General features: G+C 37.9%; 2 protein-coding genes across 2 annotated transcripts in view; one reads left to right on the top strand and one right to left on the bottom strand.

Annotated features, from left to right (window-relative positions):
• Positions 1 to 1,151: 1,151 nt before the first annotated feature.
• On the top strand, positions 1,152 to 8,608 carry LOC143861301 (Peroxidase superfamily protein). Its single transcript, XM_077372236.1, has 4 exons — positions 1,152 to 1,385; positions 2,776 to 2,955; positions 4,558 to 4,717; positions 8,169 to 8,608. The coding sequence occupies exons 1-4, from the start codon at positions 1,152 to 1,154 to the stop codon at positions 8,606 to 8,608; spliced, it is 1,014 nt and encodes a 337-aa protein (XP_077228351.1).
• A 2,218-nt stretch (positions 8,609 to 10,826) lies between these two features.
• Positions 10,827 to 13,473, bottom strand: part of LOC143862159 (rab GTPase-activating protein 22-like) — a 53,821-nt gene continuing 51,174 nt past the window's right edge. The window contains exon 12 of the mRNA XM_077373154.1: positions 10,827 to 11,084. The gene's annotated coding sequence lies outside the window, so the exon portion shown is untranslated. The remainder of the gene's footprint in view (positions 11,085 to 13,473) is intronic.

Below are 13,473 nucleotides of genomic sequence, written 5' to 3' on the forward strand. Positions count from 1 at the left end.
TTCTTGCAAATGACTGCATTACAGACTGGAGGAACCTGAAACCCAACATACAGTTTCCAGCTGTAGTTACTTGTGCTATAAAAGGGGTCTCTAGCTTCACTTTTCTGTTGCTGTAAGTCAAATCTATTAAGAAGACCTTATTAATATCTTGCTAAGACTAGTTTAGGATTTGAATTGTGAAATGAGATGCTGAATATACTATTGTTGCCACCATTCCTAGCTTTCAACGCGAACTAAACTTAAAAGGGTTTTATGAGAAACTTTTTAAGTTACCCATTTTGCCTTTGGCAATTTCAATGAAAGTTTGCTTCCAAGTTCAGTTTTGATCATATTTGCCCATCAAATCAATTAATTCTGAATGATCCAACCATTCATTTGATGGACCTCATCTGGATGATCTTAATCTATGGACTAAAACAATTCATTTGGGCCCACCACGAATCCCATCGACTCATCTCTTCCAATGATCCTAACTGCTCAATTGATGGCTGATTAATGGACCGTTGCAAAAAAAAAATTCCAATAATCTGAAAACATCTATTTATTAGAGCGTCAGGATTATATCGGGACATTTTGGGGAAATGGCCAACTGGGCCCACCTGGGAAAAAGACTAAAATACCCTTGGTCAACCAAATTCATCTTCTCATTCTTTGACATCTCTTAAAAGAGTTTTTATATGATGCCCGACCGTCAAGTACCGTAAAAAAAGTACCGCCGTTGATATTTGATCCAACAGCTGACCACTTTTTAAGAGGCTGCTGTTGGATTAAATGTCAAAGGTGGTACTTTTGAAGTACCACCTTAACGGTACTTCACGTTCGGGCACCATATAATATATCCTCTTAAACTAGGATTATAAGTAACATGGTCATGGAGAATGTCAAGACCTCGGCGCGTGAGTAGCCTAGGGCCATGCATTCCTTTCTCACGTGCCGCAGTATTAGGAGCACTTGAAGTAACGTAACATCTTGGCCGTTCAATAATTTAATATAATTTACAATTTTCAAAAGGACGTACAGTGGGCAAGTTAGGGATAATAAAATCTAGGTTGGCACGTACCTATGACACCACAGTACTTGAAACCTTATAAAGAGATCTTATATAAACCCCGATCATTGTTATCTTAGCATGTGTGTGACAACACGGAGCGATGAGAAACAGTAGATTTTTCTTGGTAGCTCTAGCATTTTGTGTGTACATTTCGTGTGTGGGAGGAGCAATTACGTTGCCTAATGAGCCATTAGAGCTCCATTACTACAAAATCAACAAAACGTGCGAGTATGTGGAGGAGTTCGTGAAGGAACAAGTGGAATTGGTGTGGAAGAATGACCATTCTGTCACGGCCTCGCTCCTTCGTCTTCTCTATTCCGATTGCTTCGTTACGGTATGTTTCTTTCAGTGTAGCGAACACCACGGTAGTCCAAAATTAACCATTTTAAGGTAATAATCCGTGTTTAAAAATGAGGATCGCGGCCGAACAAAATCCTAGTTGACTCGGCACGACACGGTCGAGTACTTTTAAGTACTCTGTTGACGCGGTCATAATTCAAGAGAGTCAAAGGAGCTTTTATTGACTCGGGCAAAATGTTTAATGCCGCCAGATTCAGGGGAGTCCACGATGGCGCAGGCCGGGGGAGTTTTAAAACTATGATAAAAATATGTTTAGAGATTTGATTAGCAATCTTAAAGAAAGCCATTTTTTGTGGCTCACTTTTTTTTTTTGATCAGCAAGCTGGGATTGAACCTCCGACCTCTAGGATGAAGAACAAAGGCTTGACCCGTTGACCATTGAGCTAGGGACTCAATCCTTTAGTAAAAGGCGAAGAGTAGTTCACTCCGTGCTTTCATAACGAGGCTGTGTTTTGCAACTCACTTAGGAGGCGATAGCCACCTCAGATGAATTAATGAATACGACAAACTCTACTAATAAGTGAGTGCTACTTATATTGGCACTACCATAATTTGATAATTGCACAAACTCACATTGTCTTTTCTTTTTTTAACTGGCTAGAGCTTTCAACTTTTTACGGCTGATTAAATAATAAAGGACAAGGTTAGTCAGTGCAATTATCAAAACATGGTAGTGCAAATATGGGTTGCCTTATTTTAATGGATAGATTTCATTTATGATAATTATATATTTATATTAAAAACGAGGATATTAAATTCAAGTATCAGCAATGCAAATGGAACTTAATACTATTATTTTTAATGGATAGATTTGATTTTCGCATATTTCTTTCACGAAAAGTTACGCTGAAATTTCTTTTTTTGGAAATTTATTTTGCTTGAAAAAAAATTAAGTGAATATTTTTCACACAAAAAAATAGCTATAGCATGAGTTGTCTCTTTCAAGCTTTTTTTAATGAATTTTTTTATCTGAAATAAACTTTTACCAAAAATTATGTGGGTCACCAAACCATGGAAAATGTGATTTTCATGGGAAAATTTTCAGTGCAGCTAGCTAAACATGAGTACATGACCTGATAAGTGGAAGTTTAAAATATTTCACTGGAATAAAGTTATGAAAGCTACAAATGCATATTTCTTTCATAAGAAAAGAGAGATGATATATTTGCCCATTGTTTTACTTGGGATAGCCCTCTCAAGTGTAAAAGAGTAGTCATAAATGCAGTAGACAGGGGTGGCCCAAGTAAAAAAGCTAAGGTGAATATATATATCATTTAAATTACATTAAAATTGTTCCCTGTATTAACATGCATTAAACGTCTTCCGTCCTACTAATTATCTATGTCCGATACGGCGATATGTAGGGTTGCGATGGATCAATCCTTCTAGACGGGGTAAATTCTGAGAAAATGGCACCTCAGAATTTGGGGCTGCGGGGGTTCGTCCTCATCGACAAGATCAAGGAGGTTCTAGAGATCAGGTGCCCGGGAGTCGTCTCCTGTGCCGACATCCTCAATCTCGCCACTAGAGATGCTGCTGCTCTGGTAGTAAATTCATACATGCATACATACATATGTACATACATACATAGATGCACATAAACACACTCATATACATAAATACGAACGTACATTTATGTATAATATATACTAACCATGTTTCTTTCCATTGTCATTCGTTTTCTTGTCAAGAATTTTTTTTATTAGAAAACAATTTCCCATGAAAAAATTTACTAGAATTTTTTCTAAGGGAGCCTTTTTACACCCTATGCATAGCATGGGTGGGACTCACCATTTTACACCTCATGTTTTGATATGGTAGGACCCCATCTCTACCCGAACCATGCATACGATGGGGCCCATCATTTTATACCCATGAATGGGCCCATTATCTCAACCCAAATCCCAGCATAAGATGGGGCCATCCATATTACACGATATTTTGAGATATTTTGAAACGGTAGGTCTCACTAATTCCACTTAAACCCATGCATCGGGTGGGCCCCATCACTTTAACTCATGTTTTGATGAGGAGGGTCCCATGATCACCACCCGCGCCTATGCATATATAGTGGGGCCCATGATTTTACACCTCATGTTTTGATTGCGTGGACTCCATTATTTTATGCATGGGCCAACTAGTATCTATATATAGGGAAATTATATTTTTCAATCCTTTTTCAGCATTTCCACCTCCTTTTATTAGTCTTTTCTTGAAAATAACTGTCTATCCAACTCCTTTTGGTCGTCTTTTCTAGAAAATTTATTTATTTTCAAGATAAACAAGGGGATAGAAATGAAGGGAAAGGAAGTGGAATGGATATATGAATATCACTCTTTATCTATTTATATTATATATATGGAGATTTTATATGGTGGCCGACCGTGTGATGTAAAAAAGTCGGAGAGAGAAAACCCTCCCTCCCTTGATTTTTGATCCAAGAAAAGTCCCATTTTTTTACTTTTCCTTGGATCAGAAATCAAGGGTGACAGATTTTCTCTCTCTCCCCTTTTTACCACACGGTCGGCCACCATATAATTTCTCTTATATACGAACTATATTTTTTTCTTTTGTAATTTGTTCGGAAATTTTTTAGAAAACTTTTTCAATGGAAAATTTTATTAGGACATGCATAAAATGAGTGGGGCATCATTTTACAACTCATCTTTTGATAAATTGAGCCCCATTACACCCATGCATAGCATGAGTGGGGTGCGCCATTTTATACCTCATATTTTGATACGGTAGGGCTCGCCATCTTTACCAAACCTATGCATATGTTGAGCCTATCATATTGCACCTATGAGTGGGCCCACCATCTCCACCCAAATCCTTCCATACATTGGGTGGGGCTCACCACTTTACACCATGTTTTGACTGGGTGGGTCCCACCAACTCCACTCAAACGCATTCATTAGGTGGGACCCACCATTTTACCTCATGTTTCAATGGGGTAGGTCCCACGATCTCCACCCATCCACCCAAGTCCATGCATCCGGTGGGGCCCACTATTTTACACCTCATGTTTTGACAGAGTGGGGCCCATTATTTTACACCAATGCATAGAATGGACCAAGAATGCTAGTATACGTATATACATATAATTGGGATCAAAATGCCCTTCTTTTATTTTGGTGATTTTACAGGCAGGGGGACCAGCTTATCCCGTTTTCACAGGAAGAAGAGATGGAATGGGATCAAGTGCAAAATCAGTTGATCTTCCACTTCCTAGCATTACATGGGAACAGGGGCTGGCTTACTTCAAATCCAAAGGCCTTAATGCACTGGACTTTGGTACCCTCTTAGGTAACAAAATTTATATTTTCTTCTCTTGGTAAATGATATTTCCAAACCCTTTGCTAGCATTTGCACCCCCTCATACTAACTTGATAATCATCTATAAGAATATGACTGAAGAAGATAACTGAGCAGGGAAACTGTTAAGAAAACAATGAATCCCACTGGTTTTTTTTGGTTAATGGATCCACTTCAGTTCGGATCCACCTATGTCTTGGTCACAATCCGTTCAGATCCCTTATTGGTAGGATATTTTTTTAGAGTGCTTTTTGGATCCCTCAAACTCAGCTGCCGTTTTCTCAAATATCAAAGGGGGCGCCCTAAGGCTGAACCCCATATCAAAGGGTCCTTTTTCACAGTGAAGCCCACCATCGGATCTAGGCATATATATATATATATATATGAGAAAACATTTTCTACAGACTAGTGTAGATAAGTTATCTACACACTAGATTCAAATACAGTGGGGACCACATTGTTTGGGTGATCCAAAGCATTCATTTGATTGGCCCTTACATAAATAGGGTGTGCCCAAGAAACCAGCTCCATAAGATCATTCTAACCATTCAAACAGTGGAGGCAAAAAATTGGACATATTTGTGAAGGTTTATACACATCCATTTTACGTCGACAAATCGTAGAGTTGGTATGATCCTATGGTGCTGATTTTTTGGGCACACCCTATCTATATGAGGGCCAATCAAATGAATGCTTTGTATCACCCAAACAATGTGGCCCACACTGTATTTGAAGCTAGTGTATAGATAACTTATCTACACAGGTGTGTAGAAATTGTTCTCTCTCTCTCTCTCTCTCTATATATATATATATATATATATATATATATATATATATAGAGAGAGAGAGAGAGAGAGAGAGAGAGAGAGAGAGAGAGAGATAAGAGTGTGCGGTCGACTGCACCTAAGCTTAGGTACGGTCGAGGGCCTAAACACCCACACTTTTTGTAGTGATCAAGACCATTCATTTGCAAGGCCCTATCATAGATAGGGTGTGTACAAAAAATCAGCTCCATTGGATCATCCTAACCCCTCCAAAAGTGGAGGGCAAAAATGGGCAGATTTGTGGCAAACGGTGTCTGTCCATTTTGCCCTCCACTTTTGGATAGATTAGGATGATCCTATGGAGCTGATTTTTTGTACACACCCTATCTATAATGGGGTCTTGCAAATGAATGCTTAGGGCCATCCTAACAATGTGGACCCACATGAGTTTTTGGCCCTCGACCGCACTTAAGCTTGGTGCGGTCGACCGCACACTCCTTTTCCTTCTATATATATATATATATATATATAGAAGGAAAAGGAGTGTGGGCCCACTTTGTTAGGATGATCCAAAGCATTCATTTGAAAGGCCCTTACATAGATGGGGTATGTACAAAAAATCAGCTCCATAAGTTCATCTTAACCCATCCAAAAGTGGAGGGTAAAATGGACAGACACTGTTTGCCACAAATATTTCCCTTTTTGCCCCCCACTTTTGGAGGGGTTAGGATGATCCAATGGACTTGATTTTTTGTACACACCCTATCTATGATGGGGCCTTGCAAATGAATGGTTTTGATCAGCACAAAAAATGTGGGACCCATGTGTTTGGGCCCTTGACCACACCTAAGCTTAGGTGCCCTCGACCGCACCTACGCTTAGGTGTGGTCGACCGCACAATCTTATTCCTCTATATATATACACACACACACACACACACACACTAGTAAAAACCTTGTGCGATGCACGGGCCGACAAAGAACTGTACGGACCACATCATAGGTTGATCCAAACCGTCCATGTGATGGAACACAACATCAATAGGTTGTGCCCATAAAATCATTTCCATAAGCTGATCCTAGCCCTCCAATCTATAGAGGTTTCCATAATCTGTTGGTCCTCTAAAGGTGCCCGGAATTTGTAAATATTTTTAAAGGTGTGCGGAATTCGTAATATCCTCAAAAAATAATAAGAAAAGTAGTTTTTTTCGTAATTGTCATATTTTGATAGCTTTCTTTGTAGTTTTTTCCGTAATTGTCATATCCAGGTACCCGTTGTCCGTAATTTCCCTCATTAACTTTACTACTAATGATTATTATTGCTAGCTTCTTTCTTTACGTATTATTGCTAGCAACCTTTTAAGAAATAGTATTTCGGTGCAATTTTTCATCACATCTAATAAGACAAATCTCTGAATACATACAATTACAAAGGATGGGCGAGACATAGCGTTTGGAGAAGGTGGCTAGCAAACCAAGATTCAAAATTACCAGCCACGTGTTAATGCCACATATTTTGCAAATAATTCCGAACATTCATACCTTTTTTTACCCTCACATAGCTAGTATGTACAGATATGTGGAGAGGGCAAAAAATGGTAAAAATCATCCACATTGACGTGTTAAATGGACAAAATTCTCTCATTTTCTCTTCTGCTATATATATATATATATATATATATGAGAAAAGAGTAGGTACTCCCTGGAGTAGATAACTTATCTACTCCCTAGCTTAAAATAACAGTTGGGGCTGGATGGAGGGTAGACTGAGCGGATATATATATATATATATATATATATATATAGAGAGAGAGAGAGAGAGAGAGAGAGAGGGGTCACTGGGTAGACCGAGTGGATACACACACTTGGATGGTGTAGTGTGATGGTCACGGTCTAGTGTTGCGTGTCATGGAAATGATGATGCATTGGGCGCTGGGTGGAGGGTTCCCTTTTATAGGCTGAGGTTATGTGTCTCGCGGGTGCGATGTGACAGTGACGTGAGACCATGATGATTGCTCGTTCGGGTATTGGCACCGGCATGTTACGATGAGTCAGGGATAACAAGTTGATGATGATGTGACAGGTAAGGTGCGTTGTCCCCCGATGGTCGCATGAAGAGGGCGGGCCTTGTACGGTTTACTGTCAGTGATGGTGCCAGCAAGTGACTGGATGTTGCGCAATCTTCTAAGTCAGCGGAAGCAAGTCCACAGGTGGTGACATCGTATGGGCCTCGAAGGGACCCTTCACTCATTCGAGGGCATTGGGGTCTCATCCTACATCGAGTCTTGCATTAGGTCATGCGCCGTTGGGGGCAGTTGACGGAGTGCTCTCCCCGGGTCGAGGCCATAGTGGGAGCAATACGAGGTGACACTCGAGCGGAGGATTCCAACCCCAAGGGTCTTCTATTTGGTCGGAAGCTAGAGCCACCACCCAACAAGGAGGGGTGGTCGGCGGGACATGGGACCACGACTGACCGAGTGGTTTTGTCGTATCTCCACCATGTGTCACCATGTCATTGGTCGTCCGATTTTACCCCTAACAACCTATATAATAATCGTTATTAGCGCTTTGCCATCACTCTAATCATAAAATGACGAAAATACACTTCAGTTTTTACATTGATCTTATTATACTAAATTTGTAGATATACATAATTACATACATCTTTGATACTTACAGGTGCACATACCGTTGGCACGACGCACTGCCGTTACATCCGAGACCGATTATACAACTTTAGCGGGACCGGAAAGCCCGATCCAACCATGAACAAGTCCTTCTTGAAGCAATTACAAAAGCAATGTCCACCAAAGAGAATAGGCCGATCCGACCCGATTGTGTTTCTGAATCCGGACTCAGGATCCAACTACACTTTCAATAACTCCTACTATACTCGGGTTCTCGAAAACAAAGCGGTCCTTGGTATAGACCAACAACTCCGCTTTGGGCCTGACACACTACAGATCACGAAGGAATTTGCCACTGGTATCAGAGATTTCAAGTTGGCATTTGCTCTAGCGATGTTCGACATGGGGAACATCGGGGTATTGACAGGAAAACAAGGAGAGATACGTAAAGATTGTCGTTTTAGAAACATAGACAATCCACACTTGAAGTAAAGGAGATTATGAATGCTATTGATAAGGGCATTCTCATCATTTGTAAAGATTAAGGACAATTCTGTCACTTGGATGTCTCAGTGTGCTTATGAAAAATAAAGAGATGCAATATGTACTCCTATTCATTAATGTATTGTATAAGTAGCTTCTATTAATCAATAAAAGATGGGCTACTTGCTGAAATTCTCCTAAGTCGTGCAATCCTAGCCGTCCATAGATTTTTGCTTCATTTCTTTCTTACTTTCTAAACTATCCAAGTCCAACTTAGTAAAGTTGGGACTCTAATAATTAATATTGTTGGTTGTTGTATTTTATATAAGATATTTAAAAGTATTAATTATCATATAAGTTTTCCCATCACCCCCACCGCCACCACCAACCCCTACTCTTGGCTGTGCGCATCCTCATCCAACTCTTTGCCTTTGTAATGCCTTAGTTTATTGTGTAAAGTTTTATGCCTATATGTCGGGCAAGAAAGAAAACCTATTGACCTCTCACTACACTAACAAGCGATGGTCACACTACTTGTATCTTTCATTGGTGTCGCTGCCACTACCATAGAGTCTATGATTGTTGTGACCACTACCACAACAGATTTTTCTGATGAAATTGAAGAATGCTTCATATGTACCTATCTACATATAATATGTACTTATATACAATATATGCTTTGAACAATATTAAAGTTCATCAATATGTAATTTGAACAACATTTCCTAATAAGGTACTTTCTTGTAATGTATATAGCTGAATTTTTGTATTACGTATAGAAAAATAGAGAATATAAATTATCACCGGAGGAATAATGTGGGTTCTTGGTCCGAGCAGTAAGATATAAGAGATTATAAATTTATGGATAATTAATTATTAGAGCTCCAAGTGTATGTGTAATCGAGACCGTTCATCTTGTAGGTCATCATGAGTTTACCCATATTATCTTAATCTCATTTTGAACAAAAAATTCATCTGTAAGGTTAAGCCCTATAAAAACCATCGATTTAGCTTATCTTGACGAAGATCAAGAAGCTAGGATCATCCGATCAGGGTGGGGTCAATAGTGATTGGTCTGACTTGTGCTGTTAGATCAAAGGACCAAATCACGTCCACGTCAACATATGCATTTGGATATAATCTTATAATCCAAATGACCCAAGCAAGAGCCTCTTTGGATACCCTCCAAAAATTATTTACATATAATCTTAAATGCAAATAATAGATTAATATGCAATTAGGTAGTCACATACAGAAAGGGGGGAAATCATACAAGTAAACAAAAAGAGAAACAAATCAAGGTGCGCTATGCTTGGATGATTGTGCAAGGTAAAGGTGGGCGTTAGGATCACAGTCATGTAGGCCCCACAACCTAGTATCGTGGAGCTAGGAATGAAAATAACTCTGGGTCCCACTCTGTTTGGTTGTACTTGGAAACCAGGAATAGAGATTCTGCTCACCCATATTTCTTTGCTTGATTCCAAAACTTGAGAATCATGGAATAAGCTTCATTGCAGGGGGCAAGAATTTTACAAAACCATCGATCAAATTTAGTACGTCTCTCTGCCTACCGGTGAAACAAGCAAGAATAAGGTTATCCCTAATATGGAATTCCATTTACCTGAAATCAAACCAATCATCCAATCCTAATATCCAATGATATGTGTTTTTTTCTTCTACATAGAGGGTGAAAAACCACATATCGGAAACAAATCACATAAAAATCTACAGCAAAGAATTTTAGTATTGCATCATTTGCGTGTTTTTATTTGTTATTATTATTTATTTTTTTGAAAAAAGAGGTCCAAAGCAAAATAGATGGATCAGATCCATAAAAGGCGGCACTCACTATGCCGTAGTGGGCGCCCCTCAATGTACAGACACATTAATAATTGAAAAAATCTTAAAAATTTCTGAAAATTTATCCCCATTTTTCCTGGTTTCTTTTGACGTAAAGTGGGAGTAAAACAAATTTTACGCCCAACTTTGAGTGAAAAAATGGGAGTAAAATTTGTTTTACACCCATTTTACATCGAGAGAAATACAGCCTAAAATGGGATGTCTCCGTCCTGGGAAAAAAAAAACCAAAATGGTCCCCACTGCTATTGAGATTATACTGATACCATAGTACACCTCTTTGTACTTATGATCATGGAAACAATTTGAAAAAGACAATGTGAAAATGGATTTAGAGCCCTCACCCAACCGCATTTCATGGAGAAAACTATGGAACTGCTCAATGATTTTTTTTTTTTTTTTTTGGATAAATAGGTTTCAATATTCACAGTCAGAGCAGGAAACAAGCAAAATCGAGAAAAATCTGTTCTTTTTCTCGAATACATCAATTCTAAAAGGAAACAAAATAATCATGGTTGATTTTTTTTTCTCCACTTACCGATTATTGGTGTCCGTGGATAGCCGTAGTCCCAAGATGTTTCAGATCTCTAAGCAGCCAACACATAACTGCTTCCATTTTCAAATGTCACTGAAATAGAATATTATGTCAGCAGTTTGTTGGTCTAAGCTCTACAGAATAATCATCTCTAGAAGTTTAAACAGGATGCATTTCTTGGAAGGGAAAGTTGAGAAACATGGAAAGACCAAAGCACCAATTACTTCAGAAATGGGAATTAAAACTAGATAGAGCTTCAGTCATTATCAATATTTTGATTTTCAAGTTCAAACAGGGAAAACCAATGAAAATATTGCAGATTTTATAAAGCCTCAGACAGGACAACCTTGTATGATTATTTAAACAATTGGATAGTGTACTTGGCAGTCAAAGATGGAAAAAACTAAGTCGCTGGTAAATCCTATAAAATATTAATTAACTTAGTCGATTGATTATAAAAACAGAGAATGGAGTATGGAGATGACAGTTGAGGCCATTCAAAACTGAGTTTATTCGATCAAGTTCCGAATCAGATTATAAGTTCTTGAACACTGATTGGAATGGCATTATCAAGTTCCTCCATGAGAGTTGTATTGCTATTTTTTGTTCTTGTGTTTTTTGTTCCTTTGTTGTGGTCCTCTTCGGCCCACTTCCTTTTTTCATTAATGATATTATTCTGCCATTTCAAAAAAAAAAAAAAAGTGGCATTCTCAGGATGGTGAAAGCAACACTACAAATTATTCTAATAAGATAACATGATATTTTGGTATCATTTTAAGAGTATTCACCAAATTTCATTATGAAAATTATAGGATCACACAAAATTTCATATAGAATCACATGAAATTTCAGCTTCCATATATTTTTAGACTGAAAGACTCTTATGGCCTATTTGGTTGCAAAAAGAGTAGAAGACGGCTGTGCTCTTGATGGAATATGAAATGCAAGAAGATGTTTGGTTGCCAAATTTGAGCTCAAATTCCATTTGACTACCAGGCATCAAGGGGACATCATTATCACACTTTTTCCTAGGTGGCGCTGATGTGACGGGAGTTGTCCCCTCTACTAAAATTCCAATTGCAAGCCTCTTTTTTGGAGTTTTTTGTGAGAAAAAGAGTGGAATTTGTTTGTCTTATATAATCATTGCTTCTCTCTTCCCTTTCTCTCTCTTCCACCGCCCATTTTGATAATGACACCCCAAATATTTCCTCACCTCTTCTAGCAACCAAACGCCTTACCGTTTTTTTCCTTTTGACTACTACTCTTCTCCCCAAGACAAGCCTACACAACTATCATGCTTGTCACCTCCCCCTTTGACTACTTCTTCCACTAAAATCACAGAAATCAAACAGGGCCTTAAGGAAAACAACACTGTAATCAGGGAGTTTATGAGATATCTAAGTTCAGAACACTGTAATCAGCGAAAGAATATCAATCTCAGAGAAACGTTCAGAATTCTGTAAGCAATAAAAGAACACGGATCTGGGGTAAAGACTAGCACATAAAAATGTCTGAAAGATACTGAAATTTTGACCAAAGATCTCAGATCTGAAAATCCAAGCAAATAAAGCTTAGACTCACATTAAATAAGATTCCATAGGTATCTTCCAATCAGCATCATACAAAGAAGAAGATAAGAGGTAGCAACATCAGGCGAAATCGGGAGTAAATCACAGAAGCAAAATAGTGTAGTGCACACTGGAAAAAATTCCAGAACAGATGAAAACAAAAATGACTCGAAAAATTGTCGCCTTGGGTTCTCCATAACCATTGTTTATATAAGAATAAAAACTAGATTCTTAGACAATGAAAAAGAAGACTAAATGTACTTAAAACCCCGTAGGATCCATTTAAGAGTTCTTTCCCTAGTTAAACTCTTCCAGATATAGAAGGGTTGGAGGTACAATCCCCCACATATATGGGCCCTTGAAAACCCTACTAAATTAATCCCGAGAATTACTAAAAATATAAACATAAAGTCCTAGCAAAAACGGGAGGCATTTTTATTGTTCCATCTGGAATTGACCTTGTGTGGTCCCCTGCTGACATAAGCAATTATTATGCAAAAACAATTATTATACTGAAGTCAATAGCTTTTTTATATTGGACCTTTCATATAAATAATAAATCCCTTTTCTTCAAAACATTTCCTAACTAGTCCTTGAAAATTATGACAAGGACAATAAGTTCAATTTAAAAAAAAAAATAAAAAAAAATATATATATATATATATATATATATATATATATATATATATATATATATTTCTGAAAAAGTCTTCACATACTACAAACATTTCTTTTTATAACAATGCCCTTCAGTCACTTTTCAAAAAAATTTAGCCTAAAAAAATTTAGCCTTACTGTTTCCCATATTAAAAACAATCGTAATTTCATACGGATACAAAAACAAAAAATCTTGGGCAAGAGAAACGTACTTTTTTTTTTTCACTTTGAAGGGCATTTTGTCAAAAAAATAAAAA

The sequence above is a fragment of the Tasmannia lanceolata genome, unplaced genomic scaffold (genome assembly GCF_043159265.1).
Source record: "Tasmannia lanceolata isolate RefF3 unplaced genomic scaffold, GAP_Taslan_0.1 ptg000037l, whole genome shotgun sequence".
Taxonomy (NCBI): domain Eukaryota; kingdom Viridiplantae; phylum Streptophyta; class Magnoliopsida; order Canellales; family Winteraceae; genus Tasmannia; species Tasmannia lanceolata.

What these genes read in the sequence shown, in the direction of transcription:
- LOC143861301 (XM_077372236.1), top strand. Translation starts at nt 1,152, where the DNA reads ATGAGAAACAGTAGATTTTTCTTGGTAGCTCTAGCATTTTGTGTGTAC. An exon ending in CTAGAGATGCTGCTGCTCTG is followed by an intron (nt 2,956 to 4,557) that starts GTAGTAAATTCA and finishes GTGATTTTACAG; the next exon opens with GCAGGGGGACCAGCTTATCC. An exon ending in GGACTTTGGTACCCTCTTAG is followed by an intron (nt 4,718 to 8,168) that starts GTAACAAAATTT and finishes TGATACTTACAG; the next exon opens with GTGCACATACCGTTGGCACG.